Below are 14,831 nucleotides of genomic sequence, written 5' to 3'. Positions count from 1 at the left end.
TGAGCAATGGGTAAATAAAGAAGAGTCAGAATTAGCAGAGCTCCATCTGGAGACATTTGTAAGTAGGGGGAACACATCTTAGAGGTCATCAATCCCAGAATTTACAGGGCTGGAGCCTGGTTAAGTCCCAGAGCCTAAAGCTCTGTGGGTTTCCCAGTCCTCACTTCCTCCAACAAGCAAATACTTAAACCAGAGAACACTGAAGGGAACCTTGGTGAGTTTCATACACTTTCTCCCCTCTCAAGCTTTTCCATAGGAGGGGAATGTATAGATAGGCCGTTTGTCTGGTGTAAACCCAGACACATCTAGGTTTGTGCAATACTGTCCCTGTCTGTAGAGACTTAGCACCGAATTTGATTTTGTCCAGTGAGAATAAAAGGAGAGAGCAGGAGGAGACTGGAGACGCAGAAGTATGCTGGGTGGCTGTGCCTCTGTGTGGGCTGATGTAGGTGGGGATAGATAGATGTCTTATATTGTGGGGATGCATAAGTGGCCCACTAGGAATGTGTGACTAGCAGAGGCAGTTGAAAAATGCCAGTTATTTTTTGTAGGAATTTTTTTTCCCCACAATTTCCCATCAACATTTTTCAGTTCCTATAAAAAGAAAATGTCTTTTCAGTTTTCAAAAACAGCCTTGGGGAAAAATTTGACCAGGAATGAAATTTTTTATGCACAAATGTTTGGTAAACAGTGTTTTTTTCACCAAAACAGAAAGATGTTTCAATGAAAATATTTCAACCAGTTCTCCTTGTGACCCAGTATTTTCATTGTCTTTAGTAACATATTCTTCATTTTAATAATAATGGAAAGAAGTTAATAGCCTCCTTCCTTAAACCCTGGATACAAAAGTTCGATTTGCTTTGTCAGTAAATTCTCATAGAGCACCCTGAGCCTGATCCTACAGTACTTGAGCAGACAGTTAAAGAAAAAAAAAAAAAAAAAAAGGGGCGGGGGGTGTTTTGCTTGCTTAAAGGGCCACCATACCTGAAGTATTTAAATACATCTACTGAAGTCTATGAGACTTTATAGTGAGCAAGGAATGCGTGATTTGACCTAATGGCTGTGGAATCAGGCCCACAATGTATAATTGTTATTTGCTCAATGCAAAGGAGGATCAACTAATGAAAACAAGGGGGAAGGTAGAAGAATTATTTATTCTGTGCTGTGCTTTTTAGAAACAAAAAAAATTTGGGGTGAAATTCTGGCCCCATTAAAGTCAGTGGGAGTTTTGCCATCGATTTAATTGGGGCCACTTTTTCATCACTGATGTTCTGAGATTTCTCATACAGAAAGATGTCATTACCTCTCCCAGCAGCAAAACAAACAAACAAAAAGCGGATGCAGAGTAGGGGCATGAGGAAGAGAGGAAAACCATGAAGTTCACATGGCAAAATTTCATCTGAATCCTTCAGTCTAGAGGAGAGAGTGGGAAATCAGAAGGAAGAAGGATTTGATCTCCAATCCCCATGGACCGCTCTGAGAAACTGGCACAGCTTTTAATCTGTTTCCTTTATTTTTTTTAAACAGCCTCTCACAAATGCCAACAGCTTCAGGGAAGGATGACACCAATGATAATATTACCATATTCACCAGGATCTTGGATGGCCTGCTGGATGGCTATGATAATAGACTGCGCCCAGGACTGGGAGGTACAGTTTCTATTGCTATTGCATCATGTAGTGTGACTTTTGTGTAATTACTACAGTGAAGCCTATATAAAATGAATACCTGTCAATGGAACAAACCTGTTAAATGTATTTGCTGTGTCTGCCTGATGAAATGGAAATAGAATGAAGCTAGTTGTGGGCAATTAATTAATCCCCGCTTAACTGACTATAAGAGGGATGTGCAGTCAGCCAAAGACGGATGGATGGATGGGTCAGTCAATTCCTAGAAGGCTACATTTGGGAGGAGAACCAGGGGGTGTCTTTTCCTCTGAAACATTGTAGAAGTAAGCTATTGGGACTTCAGAACTTTACGTTGGCTTTAGCTGAAGCAAGCTATACAGGCTGTCCCTTTAAGTTGGGCTTTGAATGAGGGCAGCCTTGTTGTGTTATTTGCATTTGGCTCTTAAAGTGGTATAATATACTTTACGTGTGTTATACATTACAATAAAGCAAACCGCAGAGGTGTTTCAGCTCAGGATAGGTGAGCAGAATCCTTTGCTTCTTGGAATGATCTGTCATACTGATAACCATTTTACTGCTCTGGAAATATTATTTGTCTCTGGTAGAGCTCAGTGAAAATAAATATGTCAAGTGAATATATATTATGTGTACTGTACAAAATTATATCTGTCATACAGCACAGGCTTCCTATACAATAGATTATTTTTTAGTACTTATTTAAAAATAAACCCGTTGAAAAAATTATTTTTGCAGCAATAAGGCAATCCATTGAAGATTGCATTGTTATTTAGAAATTTCCAGTCAGGGCCCAAACCTGACATAATGGGCCTGATTCTCGCTCAGGCAAATCTCCCTTTCAAGTTAATGAGAGTCTGACCTGAGAAAGGGCTGCATGGGCAGTTCCATTGTGAGACCATCACATTACTTCTAGTAGAATGGGAAAGCCTCTGCACCAGAAACACTGTGGATCTTATCTGATGTCCTACTCCTTAAAAAAACAAATTGTATTTAGTTGGCTGCGTGTGGCCTAAGAAAATCCAATCTCCCTGAACTGATGGTCCTTTCCAAAGCCCTTTGAAGTCTTTCCAGTCATTCTCATTGGATTCAAATTGGTTTTGGATCAGGCTGGTCCATGATTCTTCATATTCTTCTAATTATCACTAAGGGTTTCTGTAGCTGAATAGGTTTTTGTTTTTCCTTTTGATAATACTCCTTTGCAAGGTGATGCTTGACTTCACCTTTCCAAATGTTATAAATTCCACAATTGGGAAATAACATGTACAAATCCTGCAGAATAAATCAAACATATTTTATGGGATGTGAGTGACAAAAATCTCTATAAAAGGTAAAAATATAAAAAAATCCTCTTCTATGATCAGCTAGATGTGACGAAATTGTATTTATACACCTGCTGTGTGTCACCTATATCTGCTATTTTAAAATGCCAATATTTAAAATTACATCCATCATCCCTGCTACTCTGACCTTGTCCAACCCTTTACACATTTCTGCACTGCCTTCTCCTCACCTTCTGCACAGGTTTAACCTCCCTGTTCTGCTTTCCAAGGCCTTTTACAATCTGGCTTCCACTTACTTCTCTGCTCTTCTATCCTTTTTTGCTCCCCTTCACTCTGATCAAGGTGTTCTACTAGCTGCTTTTCTCTTGTTCTCTCAAACATTCATCCACACAGCTCACATTTCTGGAACCCCCTCTCCTTGACTTAGTCCACCATCTGTCCAAGTCCCTCCTGAAAAAGCAATAGTTCCAAAAGGTCTTTGAACCATAATCCTTTCTGCAAAGAAATATTAATAATCTCATGACTGAAAATCATAACCACAAAACAAGTTAAAAAGGATAAATCCAAATGAAACTTATGGAGCGAACGGACTGTAGCCTCTGTTTCACCATTCTTACACACTGCTTACTGTTTCAACTCTCTCTTCCCTTGTTTGTGCAGTGAGTTGTCTATGTAGATTTTAAACTCTTTAGGATAAGCACTTGGGGCCTGATTCACAATTGCCCTATACTTGGTGTAGTCCATTGCATCCGTGTGATGTATGATGTATACATACAATGCTACCATTCTGATTTTGTATTGGTATCATTGACTTCCAAAGGAATATAGCAATGCCTTTCAAGAATTGGGCCTTTCATACTTGTTTGTAGGGCACCTGCCACCTTGTGGAGTAAGTCAATTAATATTTATTGATGTTCATGTATTTTGTATTTTAGAAGGCTTTCTCTGCCTACTCTCACCACTATGACACTAGGATTTGTGCTCCTAGCTCACTTAAAATCTTCTGAAAGTCCCATGCTTAAAAATCCATTGAAGCTGTCAAAGGAGCTAAAGAGTTTAGCAACCAAAACCCATTGAATTTCAAACCTTTTGACTTCTTAGAAAATTCTGGCCTAAGTTAATAAACATAGTTTATTTATAAAAAAGATACATCCGGGATGTATATTTGCTTGTTTTGGCAGTTACTGATTCAAGGTGTGTGTCTCTTTGTTATAGAAAGAATAACTCAGGTGAAAACAGACATCTATGTTACCAGTTTTGGTCCAGTGTCAGACACAGAAATGGTAGGTTATAGCATATGGATCCTAAATCAGTATTATCTGTGGTGTTAAAATAGCTGTAAAAATTATTAAGTCTTTTGAGACACATTATTAACATGACTGGTTCTTTATGCCAGGAATACACCATTGATGTTTTTTTCCGACAAAGCTGGAAAGATGAAAGACTTCGATTCAAAGGACCGATGCAAATCCTCCCTCTTAACAATCTGCTTGCCAGCAAGATCTGGACCCCCGACACTTTCTTCCATAATGGTAAAAAATCTATAGCTCACAACATGACAACACCGAATAAACTTCTACGCCTTGAAGATGATGGCACCCTACTTTATACCATGAGGTAAAGACTTTTCTGATTTCTTTTGATTCTTACTTCCTAGTAGCTTTACAATTACTTGTTTGGAATGTCAGATTTTTCTCACAATAGAGTCAATGAAGTAGTCTTTTTGCACATTTTATATGAGAATATCAAAAGAAAATGGAAAGCATAATCACTGCCTATAACTACTAATTAATGTGCAGTTTCTGAACAATGCTAATGCTGAAATATTTCCTTCGGTGAAATGGAATGCATATTCTCTGTAGAGAAGAGATTCAGTCCTATTTTTTATGTTGATCTATACTCTCCTGTTATGTGTATTTTCAACTGCTCTGCTGATATGATGTGAGAGAGCTGTCTTAACGACCAGAAAGTTAAATCTGTCTCTGGTATAGTACATCTTGAACTCTTAAAGCTTCTATTGGTTTCTAGTTCTAATTTAGCTATAAAGGACAAGCCTTCACTGGAATAAAGCCTTGCATGCTGCAGATAGGCCATTACAAAGCTATTTAACATCTGCACTTTTAAGACAAAGCTGGTACATTTTTTAGTCTTTGAGACTTGGATCTGTGTCTGAACTTTTCAAGGCCTTGCTTCTCATCTGATCTGATGATATTATTAAGCCTCATCATTTCTGAACCTAGATATTATATCAGTGACGTTAAAGCATAACCTGCTTTATCTGAAATTCTTCTAGAACAACTCCTACATTACAGGAGTCTGATTTATTCATGATAAGCAATTCATATGCAGTAATTAAGACTGCCTTGTATTCGTAAGAGTGCTTTCATTGAAAGTGTAGTCATATGGACAGCACTTAAAAAGAGATTTAAAAAAATAGAGAAGAAAGTGTTTATCCTAAGCTTATCATGTATGAATATCTGCCAAATCTAAGCAATGCCTAAATCCTTGCCTCATGATGCTCCCACCTCACAAGGTCCCAGAGCCCGGCTTCCAGACTGAGCCCAACTGTCTACACAGCAATGAAACAGCTCCGCAGCCTGAGCCCCATGATTCTGAGTAGCCATAGGTTTTTCTTTGCTGTGGACCCATAGTTACAGTCAGTTAAAACAAACAGGACAAATTGCATCCTAGTATAACTCCACTGCCATTACATCAGGCCTAGATTCAGCCCATAAGGTTCAGAAGCAAAGTGCAACTTGAGAAGCCTCTTACAGGCATAACCACTGAAAGACCCGGAGGCCATTCTAACGTGATCAGCAAAAACAAATCTGAAGCCAGATGTGCCCGTCTGCTTCCACAGTGGAGGGAGCATGAATCTGTGGATCCAACCTAAGGAGTGAATTCTTGCTTTGTGACTTCTTTTCAGGGTCCTGGGTCTGGGAATCCAGAAAGAAGGGAAGATGAGATGTAGCCATCTCTCTCAGGGCCGTAGAGATGGCTATATTTCTACCTCCCCCAAACCTCAGATGGGAAAGTAAAAGAGAGTTGGGGCTGGGGTGGAGAAGGGGAAGGACACAGCTCCTATCTCTGTGCTAAAATCAGAGGGAAGGTCCCCCCTCCCCGCCCTCACTTAGCTAAGCATCACTCCTCTGCCTCCAGATGGTATGGTGAGGACTCCCCTACCTGTTTCATAGTCTGTTGTAACCACTGCAGAACCTTTTGTGAATCCCAGCATGAAATAAAGGGTGATTCAGCACTAACTAGCACAGGTTTCCTCCTAGACACTGTGTAACTCACTTTCCCCACAACTCTCAGGGTCTAGGGGCGTCACAGTGGCCAGTGAGGGGCCTATCAGCAGTGTGGAGGCACAGGGCCTCAGCATGAGCATAAGCCTTGCTTCTTGTAGCTTCCACCAGATCTTCTTGGTTCTCGGTGATCTTTGAATTTTCAGGCTGACCCCTTGCCAATGTGGGGGGCTTTTCCTACTGATCTCTGAGGAAGAATTTAGAGGAAATGTATGGAGTCTTCCAGCCTGCATGCAGCAATAATCTGTTTATGGGGAGTATCAGGCCCTGTGTCATGGCTGGAGATATCTGAACCACTTCCATAGCCTGTCTGAAAGATTACCCAAGAGGAGGAGAAAGAGAGTAGTGTGAGTGGTGCCCCGCAATCTCTTTTGAATTCCAAATGTATTTATCAGGTTAGCAAGAGACTATGGAAAAGTCTTATTGGCTAGGATTTTCACAGAATAGTTTTGAAGCATGGAACATGGAACAATGCAACTGTTAAAGATCTACTTGTTGAGAACCCCCCCTGCCCCCCCCCACACATGTTAGGGACTAGCTTGTAGAAAATCCTTATCAGAAAACAGCAAGGAATATCATAAACAGAGAGTGAAACAGGTAAACACTAAAAGTGTGAGAACTTTGAAATGTGTATCAAAATACGAGAGCAAAAACTCTACTGGATTGTAACCTGAAGTTGTGCCATTGTATAAACAGGGATGATGGTTTATTTTAATAGCCTATGCACAGTAATAGGATCACATGCAAAATAGTAGCTCACCCAGTCATTTCCATTTAAATGGAAAGGAGTTTTATGATAATTTTGGTTTCAAACTTTCTGCTTTATAATTTTTGAAGAAGTGTATTTCATTATGATGAAAATACATTGTTGGAATTTTGCTTCTTCTGTTGATAGGACAGAAATAAGAGGAAATATTTTAAGTCTTTTTTTGCCAATGAAGTATTAAAAATATGCTTCTTTGCATGCATGTTATCCAAGTCCTTCCACATCATGATCAGACCAAAATATTACCACATAGACTGATTTCACAGAACAATTACTTTACAGCAGTGTTCTAGGCAATAAAAACCAGCAAGTTGATTTTTCATTTGGTTAGTCTTATTTGCTTTCTTTTTCTAATAAAGTTTATACTGTACAACCTGGGGTCATGCAATTAATGTTGCAAAATCTATTTCTACCCCAAAGGGGGAGTATTGTCTTTATGTGCATTTCTGAAGTGTCTGTTTTGAATATGAGCAATGGGCTTACATATGCTAACAAAGGCACCTCCTGTTCTGTTGCTCTACATAGTGATTTCATAATTTTGTGAAGGCAAGAAAAAAATTCAGTTTTTTACTATTAATTAAAATAAATCCTGTACATCTCATTATACAAGAAATAAAAGTACAAGGCAGTAATGTGAAAACACATTTGTGAAGCTCACTTATTATTACATAAAACTTTGAAAAATGAGGACAGCAGTTAAGAAGTCTTTATGCTGCTAAAGAGTATCAAAACATCTGAGTGAGCTGTATTTTTTTCTTTTTGCAATGGATGGGGACTATAAAGGAAGAGGAGCTTTGATAAACTTTCCGTGTTAAACCGCCGTAGTGAAATTGCGGGAGTGTGAGTCTACATTTTAAGCCAAAATGTATGCAAAAGTAATACGTATACCAGATCTGTATTTTTAACCACATTGTATTTCTGACCAGCTATTCTTGGAGAAATTACAATAATTTCAAAAACTGACTATATTCCCTTGCACAAATTTGAAAATACAAATATTGGTATTGTTCACTGAGGCCACATAAAATTCAGTATTGTGGAATATGTATAACTTAAATATCCACTTGATGGCAGCATAACCACATTTGTTACCATTTATAGAATGGATACAATTATCGGTGCTCAAAACATTTTATATAACATTAAGATCAAATATACTGGTTGCATTTGTATAATGCTCAGGTGCATTTTAGTTTATAATCTACTCCTTCATAAAATATTTTCATGCAAAGTAAGCATTTGTATACTGTGTATATATTACAATTAATTCAAGGGGAGTTATGGGCTTCTTTTAAGACTTCCACAGTAAAGGTCAGCTTTCTCTTTTAAAAACAAAAGAGCTCTTTCAGTCAAAAATCTTGGTGGTTTTTCTTTACGTAATCATCACAGCAGGACCTATGCCAGATATTGTCAGTTCACAGCTGTGGATTTCATTATATGGACCTGACTGTGGGAGTAGTTAGCAGACCTGTACTTTTGAAAGACAGGGCCAATGTTCAGTCAATAGCTGGCTAGATTGAATCACTTTTGTTCAATCAGTGTATTTTGTTCTCATTTCAGTACAGAGATTATATTTACATATGTGTTTATATTATAAGAATGTCTGGCCAATGCTTTGGGAGCTGTACAGATATTACAAACAAACAAACTAAACCAAACCAAACCAAACCAAACCAAAAAACCAAATTTCAATAAGTTTAAAATAATTTAATCACATGGATTTCCTCTCTCTCTCTCCCTCCCTGCTGCCCCTCACTTCCCCACCTCCTCCACCCCCAAAAATGCTTCCCTTTCATTCGCTCTCAAGGTTCAATCAACTGCTTCCTCACTGCAGGAGAAAACTGATTTTTCCCAGGGGCCCAATTCTACTGAGTACTGAAGTGCTAAGCGCTCTCAGCTTCCACTGATCAAATTCAGGATCTGAAATTCAGGGGAACCAGAATCAAGAACCTTTGTCACCTGGGTGCTATCCATTCAAGCACCTCAAAATCTCTTCTCATGTGATACCATCACAGCCAGGATCCCTTAGAAAAAAAAAACAGCTTGACTTACACGCAGAAGGAAAATCAGAGAAAAGTGTGATATAAAGTTTTTACTACAGGAAATATCACCTAACTAACAGGTACTAGCTGCAATTTCCAAGTGGTTTTTAGACATAGCTCCAAATAGAGTACAATGTATCCTGGAGGTAATGAAAGCATGGATGACTGTGTGGAAATCTGCATCATAAAGAAAAGGCTTATTGCAGAAACCTTTTTGCCAGGGAAAGTGATAAAAAAGCATTTCCTGGACTTTCAGGAGAGCCAACACTAGCCTCAGGTTGCCAGGCTATGTAGCAAATAGCAAGCATACACCTCTGTTAAGGGGGGTTAATATAATCTATCATTCCATCTGGTTGCATCCCCTATTCTGTAAATCATATCTGAATTAAGTCTCTGCCAGCTAGCTCTCATCCATGTACACAATCCATTAGACAGTGGGCAAGCCATACTGGACAGGTCAGGTGAGATGGACACAAAAAGGAGGGATGTCATATGACCAATAAAGACACCACAACCTAATTTCCCATATACACATTGAAGAGATGGGATGACAGAAAAGTGCCAAAGGAAACAGCCCTCAGGTAGAGAGCAGTTGCCCAGTACTACCTTCTGTACTCTGAAATTAAAAAAATAGAACCATTGTAGGGGATTCCATCATCCTGCCAGGGTCCACAGGCAAGTAAACAACTCCTCATGCTCAAGAGTATTATCAGAGGCAGCTGCCATATCTAAAAGAATCAGCATGGCTATCTGGTTTTCTCCATTGCTTAGCAGAGACCAGTTACTACAAAGGGCTCCCTAGTCATTTCATTACTTGAAATTATAATCTTCATTTTCCTAACTGGCAGTAACATTATCTGAAGCACATTTATGTTTGTGCTGAAAGATCAGTGAATAATCTAAAAGATTGTTCTATGAGGGATTATCCAAGACAGTATATGCCATAAATCTCACATTTATCTAGGCCAACAACATATAATGGGAAATCTGCCGTAAATTCTGAGAAATTAGAGGCAGCATCTTGTTTTGTAGATGTATGCTGCGAAGACTTGCACAGATTTCCCCCCTAAAGCACTGCAATGTCCTTTCAATTCTTCTAACAACCGATTATCAGAATGCTTTAAAACAGAATATGTTACAACATTAAGGCATAAGGTGTACAGCATTCTGGAGTATATTACACACATCTGAAATGAGGCACGTCACACACCTTTTTTCTTGCTATAGCATGTCACTTAACCTGTACCCTTTTTTAGCAAGCCTGGGTTTGCTTTGCCAAAGGGAGAGGAAAAGGAAAAGATTAGGGAAAACAGAATGTCACCTGAGAGGGATTGCTATTTTCTCCTTTGCCTAGAGCTAGCCCTATAGCTGTTGGCTATAGATTGAACTGGCATATTACCAATGAAAGGCAGGTATGCGGCATGCCTTGTGCTTCACTGACATGCCACAAAATGTTGCAATCCCATGTCACATTGTGCAACCAATTTCATTCTGTTTACACATGATACTCTACAAAACTTAACTGAAAATTGTATCCATTTTGCTTATCTTGGAAATCTGAAATTTCAAAGATAATGCTAAACTCTCACTTAGTTCATACCCAAGTGAATACCTTTTGAAATTTCAGAGTGCTGAGGTAAAGATTTGCTTTCTAGGAGAATGGGGGAAACCTAGAGTCTGGGACTGAAGGAAAACTACAATGTTCTCTATATGTTTGGGGGTATAGGTGAGGAGTTCCAGATCTCAAATTGGTGGGGAAGGAAGTTTTTTGTACTAAGTTTGAAGTCTTCAAAAAGAATGCCACTCTCCATGGGGGAAGCTTTGTTGATTCATAAGGGAGTCCTGATGGATTTAAGGCTGTTCTTTTTTGGGGGGGAGTAGTTGCCCAGTGCCTTTCCATCCCCCACAATTTTTCTGACTTTGACCATGTATGATGAGTGCTGGCTTCCATCAGCTTTCTGCATGGCTACCTAAAATTTGTCTTTCAGGGGGGGGATCAATCACTAGAATGGGCTCCCTAGTCATTTTATTATCTGAAATTATAATAATCTTCCTAACTGGCAATAACTTTATCCAAAGAACATTTATGTGTGTACTGAAAGACCAGACTCCCAAGTGAATTATCAAAGAGGTTGCCACAGCTGAGTCTCTTACTAACACCTAATGTAATAAAAGAAATTAGAGATGGAAAAGGAGTTGATGGATGAGGTTCTGTGGACTGCGTTGTGCAGGAGGTCAGACTAGATGATAATATTGGTTCCTTCTGACTAACTTAGAGTCTATGAGTTCACATGAATTATCTAATTCATAGCCTTTTCCTGTTACCAGTTGTTTCCTTCAGTCTGTTTTCTAGTGAATTGTTTACTCTGCTCTAGCAAAGTTTCAAGTGATGGGTCTCAAAATATTTTCCTTGGAGATCTCACTTTTAGGAAGTTTTTTTTCTTGATATTCAGCCCAACTTTCTTTTTCTTAATTTCATCCCATTACTTCAAAATTATACTCCCAGCAACCAAGCAAAATAATTCATGTCCCTCTGATATTTACACTCTTCAAAAACATCTAAGCTGTTACTATAGCATCCCTGCTTATTCTGTGCTTCCTAAATCATAGTACTGAGATTTGTTAGACAGACACAACTGTGAGTTATATTGCATTGTGCTCATTAAACTCTCACATATTCATTAGGTTTAGTATAACACCTAGGAAGAATTTCCTGGGGGTGGTCTTTTCCTTGGTTATTCAGGTCAGGAATCTGGAGTGGATGCCCCTTGGAACATAACAACATATGAATGGCCATAATGAGTCAGACCAGTGGCCCACCTAATCCAGTATTCTTCCTTCCATCAGTGGAAGTGGAATCCCAGCTTCTGGGAGTCAGAGGTTAAGGGACACCCAGAGCATGGGGTTTGCATCCTTGACCATCTTGGCTAATAGCCATTGATGAACCTATCCTCCGTGAAATTATCTAATTCTTTTTTTGAAGCCAGTTACACTTTTGGCCTTCACAACTTCCCGTGGCAATGAGTTCCACAGACTGACTGTGCATTGTGTGAAGTACTTCCTTTTGTTTGTTTTAAACCTGTCGCCTATTAATTTTATTGGGTGAACCCTAGTTCTTGTGCTATCTGAAGGTGTAAATGGCACTCCTTATTCACTTTCTTCTTGACATTCATGATTTTATAGACCTCTATCATATTCCCACTTAGTCATCTCTTTTCTAAAATGAACAGTCTTGGTCTTTTTAACCTGTCTTTGTATGGAAGCTGCTCCATAACCCTAATCATTTTTTTCCTCATCAGATTTCCACATGCTAGATTTTGGGTCTATGATTTAGCTAGAAGATGTGGAGAATTATGTATGACCCTCCCCTTCCCCTCTCCGTCCCAAAATTTCCATTAACGATACATCTCAAAAATCATCATTTGTTCCAGCTGAAGTCAGCGTTAATTTAAACTCAAAATACTGTCTTTACATCCATCTATTTCAGATATAACAAATACATTTATTTCTCATTAATTCTACTTCAAACACCACCTCTCAGGGTACTCTGTCATTGGAAGCATAGAAGACAACTGGATCTGGAATTTCACTCTTAAAAAAGCAGGAACATGTCAATAGATCTTTCATTAAGTGTGAAGGCTGCCATTAACCTGTTTAAATAAAGCCAAATTCTAGAGATCTATAGAGCTAATGGGAAAGTAGAGTCTGGATTTGAATAATTAACTTAATATACAAGTTTAAATGAATTCATTATTTGACCCTGACATCATTCTTAAATCATGTTAATGGTATATGTATTAAAAATGTATTATAAACTGATTGTCTGAATTTCAGCACTGAAGTCATCAGAAGTCAATAGGAGTTCTGCCAGGGATACATTTAGTCATTCATGCTTCTGCCACCTTGGAAGCTCTGACTGTACTAGAAATAGGAGGCAAAATGATGCAGCAAATAGCTTATTGACTGTTCATTGTCTGACTAATTATTAGACCTGAGAGCTATTTCACTGAAGCAGCAGCAGCAGCAAACCCCATGCACCGTGGCACTCCAGCTATAATTCCCAGAGTTGTGTTGGTCAGAAGCTTCCTATGGTTTCAAAAACTAAAAAGCAAGTAACCACAAAATAATGCCCTACTTCAAGAACTTGACCACAAGTCTTTAAAATATCAATAGGTAAATAATACTCTTTCCAAATGAGAGTACATTTCAATCCCCCCTCCTCCCACCTGAAATAGTTACTCAGTTCAATTCCTGGCATCTGGAAATCTTCAGGGACGTCAAAGACATTCAGAAGAGTCTTGAATTTGATAACTCATAGCCAAGGAGGTGGGAATACAAGAGTGAGGTAGATCAGAAAAGTCAGGTATGAACAGTTGTTGGTGTAAGGAAGCTAAAACATAATAGTTTATGTTCTAGATTAGTTAGTAGAAAGAAATTCAAGGCTAGATCTACCAGAAACCAGCTAGCTTCGTTCTATCAATAGTTGTTACATACTTTTCAGGAGAGGCATAGACAAGTCCGCAGGTCAAACTTATGCAAGAATGTAAGGATATTATAATTTCCATACTTGTGATTATTGCATACCACCAATACAGCACATTGTGTTCAGTGCTGTACAAATCTTTGAAGGCATTGACTGCCATGGAGATCACAGTCTAAGATGACTGGTGACCCCAGAAGGTTTGGGGATGTTGGGTTGATGCAGTCAGATATTTTTGTATATATTTGCATATTTATTTAGTCACACCTCTTATCTCAGCTGCTCCTCAACCCAGCCATAATTAATTGGCTATTTTCTTAAAGAAGCCCTGGCAGAGAAGGGAGCTGAAGGATGGGAGAGTTTAACAGCCTTCGGGGTGAGAAAGGGAGTGTTATTTCATGCATACAGAGACAGAGATCAGGTGTTATTCTGTTAGACATTTACAGATTGTATTAGACACTTTCCAAGTAAAGACTAAATGGACATAAATTAAACAGTCTTCAATTGCTAATATGTATAGAGAAAAGTCATTTAATGAAGGTTGCAGAATGAAGGGAATCAGCTGCAAATAGTGCTCTCAGCCTTGACTAGGAACCTAAAATAGCGCTCCAGCAGGATAAAGAATCCTGCCCTACTCCCCAGTAGCTGAGCAAAGGGAGAGAGACACCCCCAAAAGCTCAATGTAGTTTTCTTGTTTTTTAGGAACATTTAAGGGACCTATTGCTTGATCCTTCCCCCCTCCTGGTTTCTCATAAATTTTACTCCTGTCCTAGAGCCTCAGTACCTCTCTCCAGACCATCAGGAGGAGAGTGATGTTCAGGATATAGAAAGGCATTCCATGGTTGAAGAGATCACTTGCCGGAGGTCCCCACCACTGGGTAGCTATTGCCAAAGCATAGTCATGGATTCCTTTCCCCATTCTTTCCACATCAGGGCAAGTCAAGATAAGTCAGTGTTGTGCGTAGTTGGTTTAAGAAGCCTGAAGGGGCATATGCATCCATAACTTCAGCATAAATTGGGTTAAGGATTTGGCTCAGTCATGATAAAAGTTCTCCTTTAATCTACCCTACAGGTCTGAATTGCCTGCTGTGCAGAATGAAATTCAGAATAACATCAGACATCACTTGTATAGGTCTTTTCATCTGAGGTTTTCAAAGTATTCTACATGGCCATACAAATATTAATGAATTAGAACCTCAACACTGCAGTAAGGTAGGACAGTAGTAATAGTCTGCACAGAATGGTTAAGTACCAGAAACTAAACAGAAGTTAGGGGCAGAGGCATCAATTTGTCCAGAACTCCTGGCTCCCA

The 14,831-nt window shown here is 39.0% G+C and overlaps 1 protein-coding gene across 1 annotated transcript in view; it reads left to right on the top strand.

The window, feature by feature from the left end:
- GABRA5 (gamma-aminobutyric acid type A receptor subunit alpha5) overlaps window positions 1–14,831 on the top strand; it is an 80,924-nt gene that overhangs the window by 12,744 nt on the left and 53,349 nt on the right. The window contains exons 3-5 of the mRNA XM_067559985.1: window positions 1,528–1,649; window positions 4,142–4,209; window positions 4,323–4,543. Coding sequence (XP_067416086.1) covers window positions 1,528–1,649; window positions 4,142–4,209; window positions 4,323–4,543 — 411 coding nt within the window. The remainder of the gene's footprint in view (window positions 1–1,527; window positions 1,650–4,141; window positions 4,210–4,322; window positions 4,544–14,831) is intronic.

The sequence above is a fragment of the Emydura macquarii genome, unplaced genomic scaffold (genome assembly GCF_026122565.2).
Source record: "Emydura macquarii macquarii isolate MOO-44397 ecotype Brisbane River unplaced genomic scaffold, CSIRO-AGI_Emac_v2 contig_2207, whole genome shotgun sequence".
Classification (NCBI taxonomy): Eukaryota; Metazoa; Chordata; order Testudines; family Chelidae; genus Emydura; species Emydura macquarii.
The sequence above is the reverse complement of the archived record's forward strand: the minus strand, read 5'-3'. Positions and strand labels throughout refer to the sequence as shown.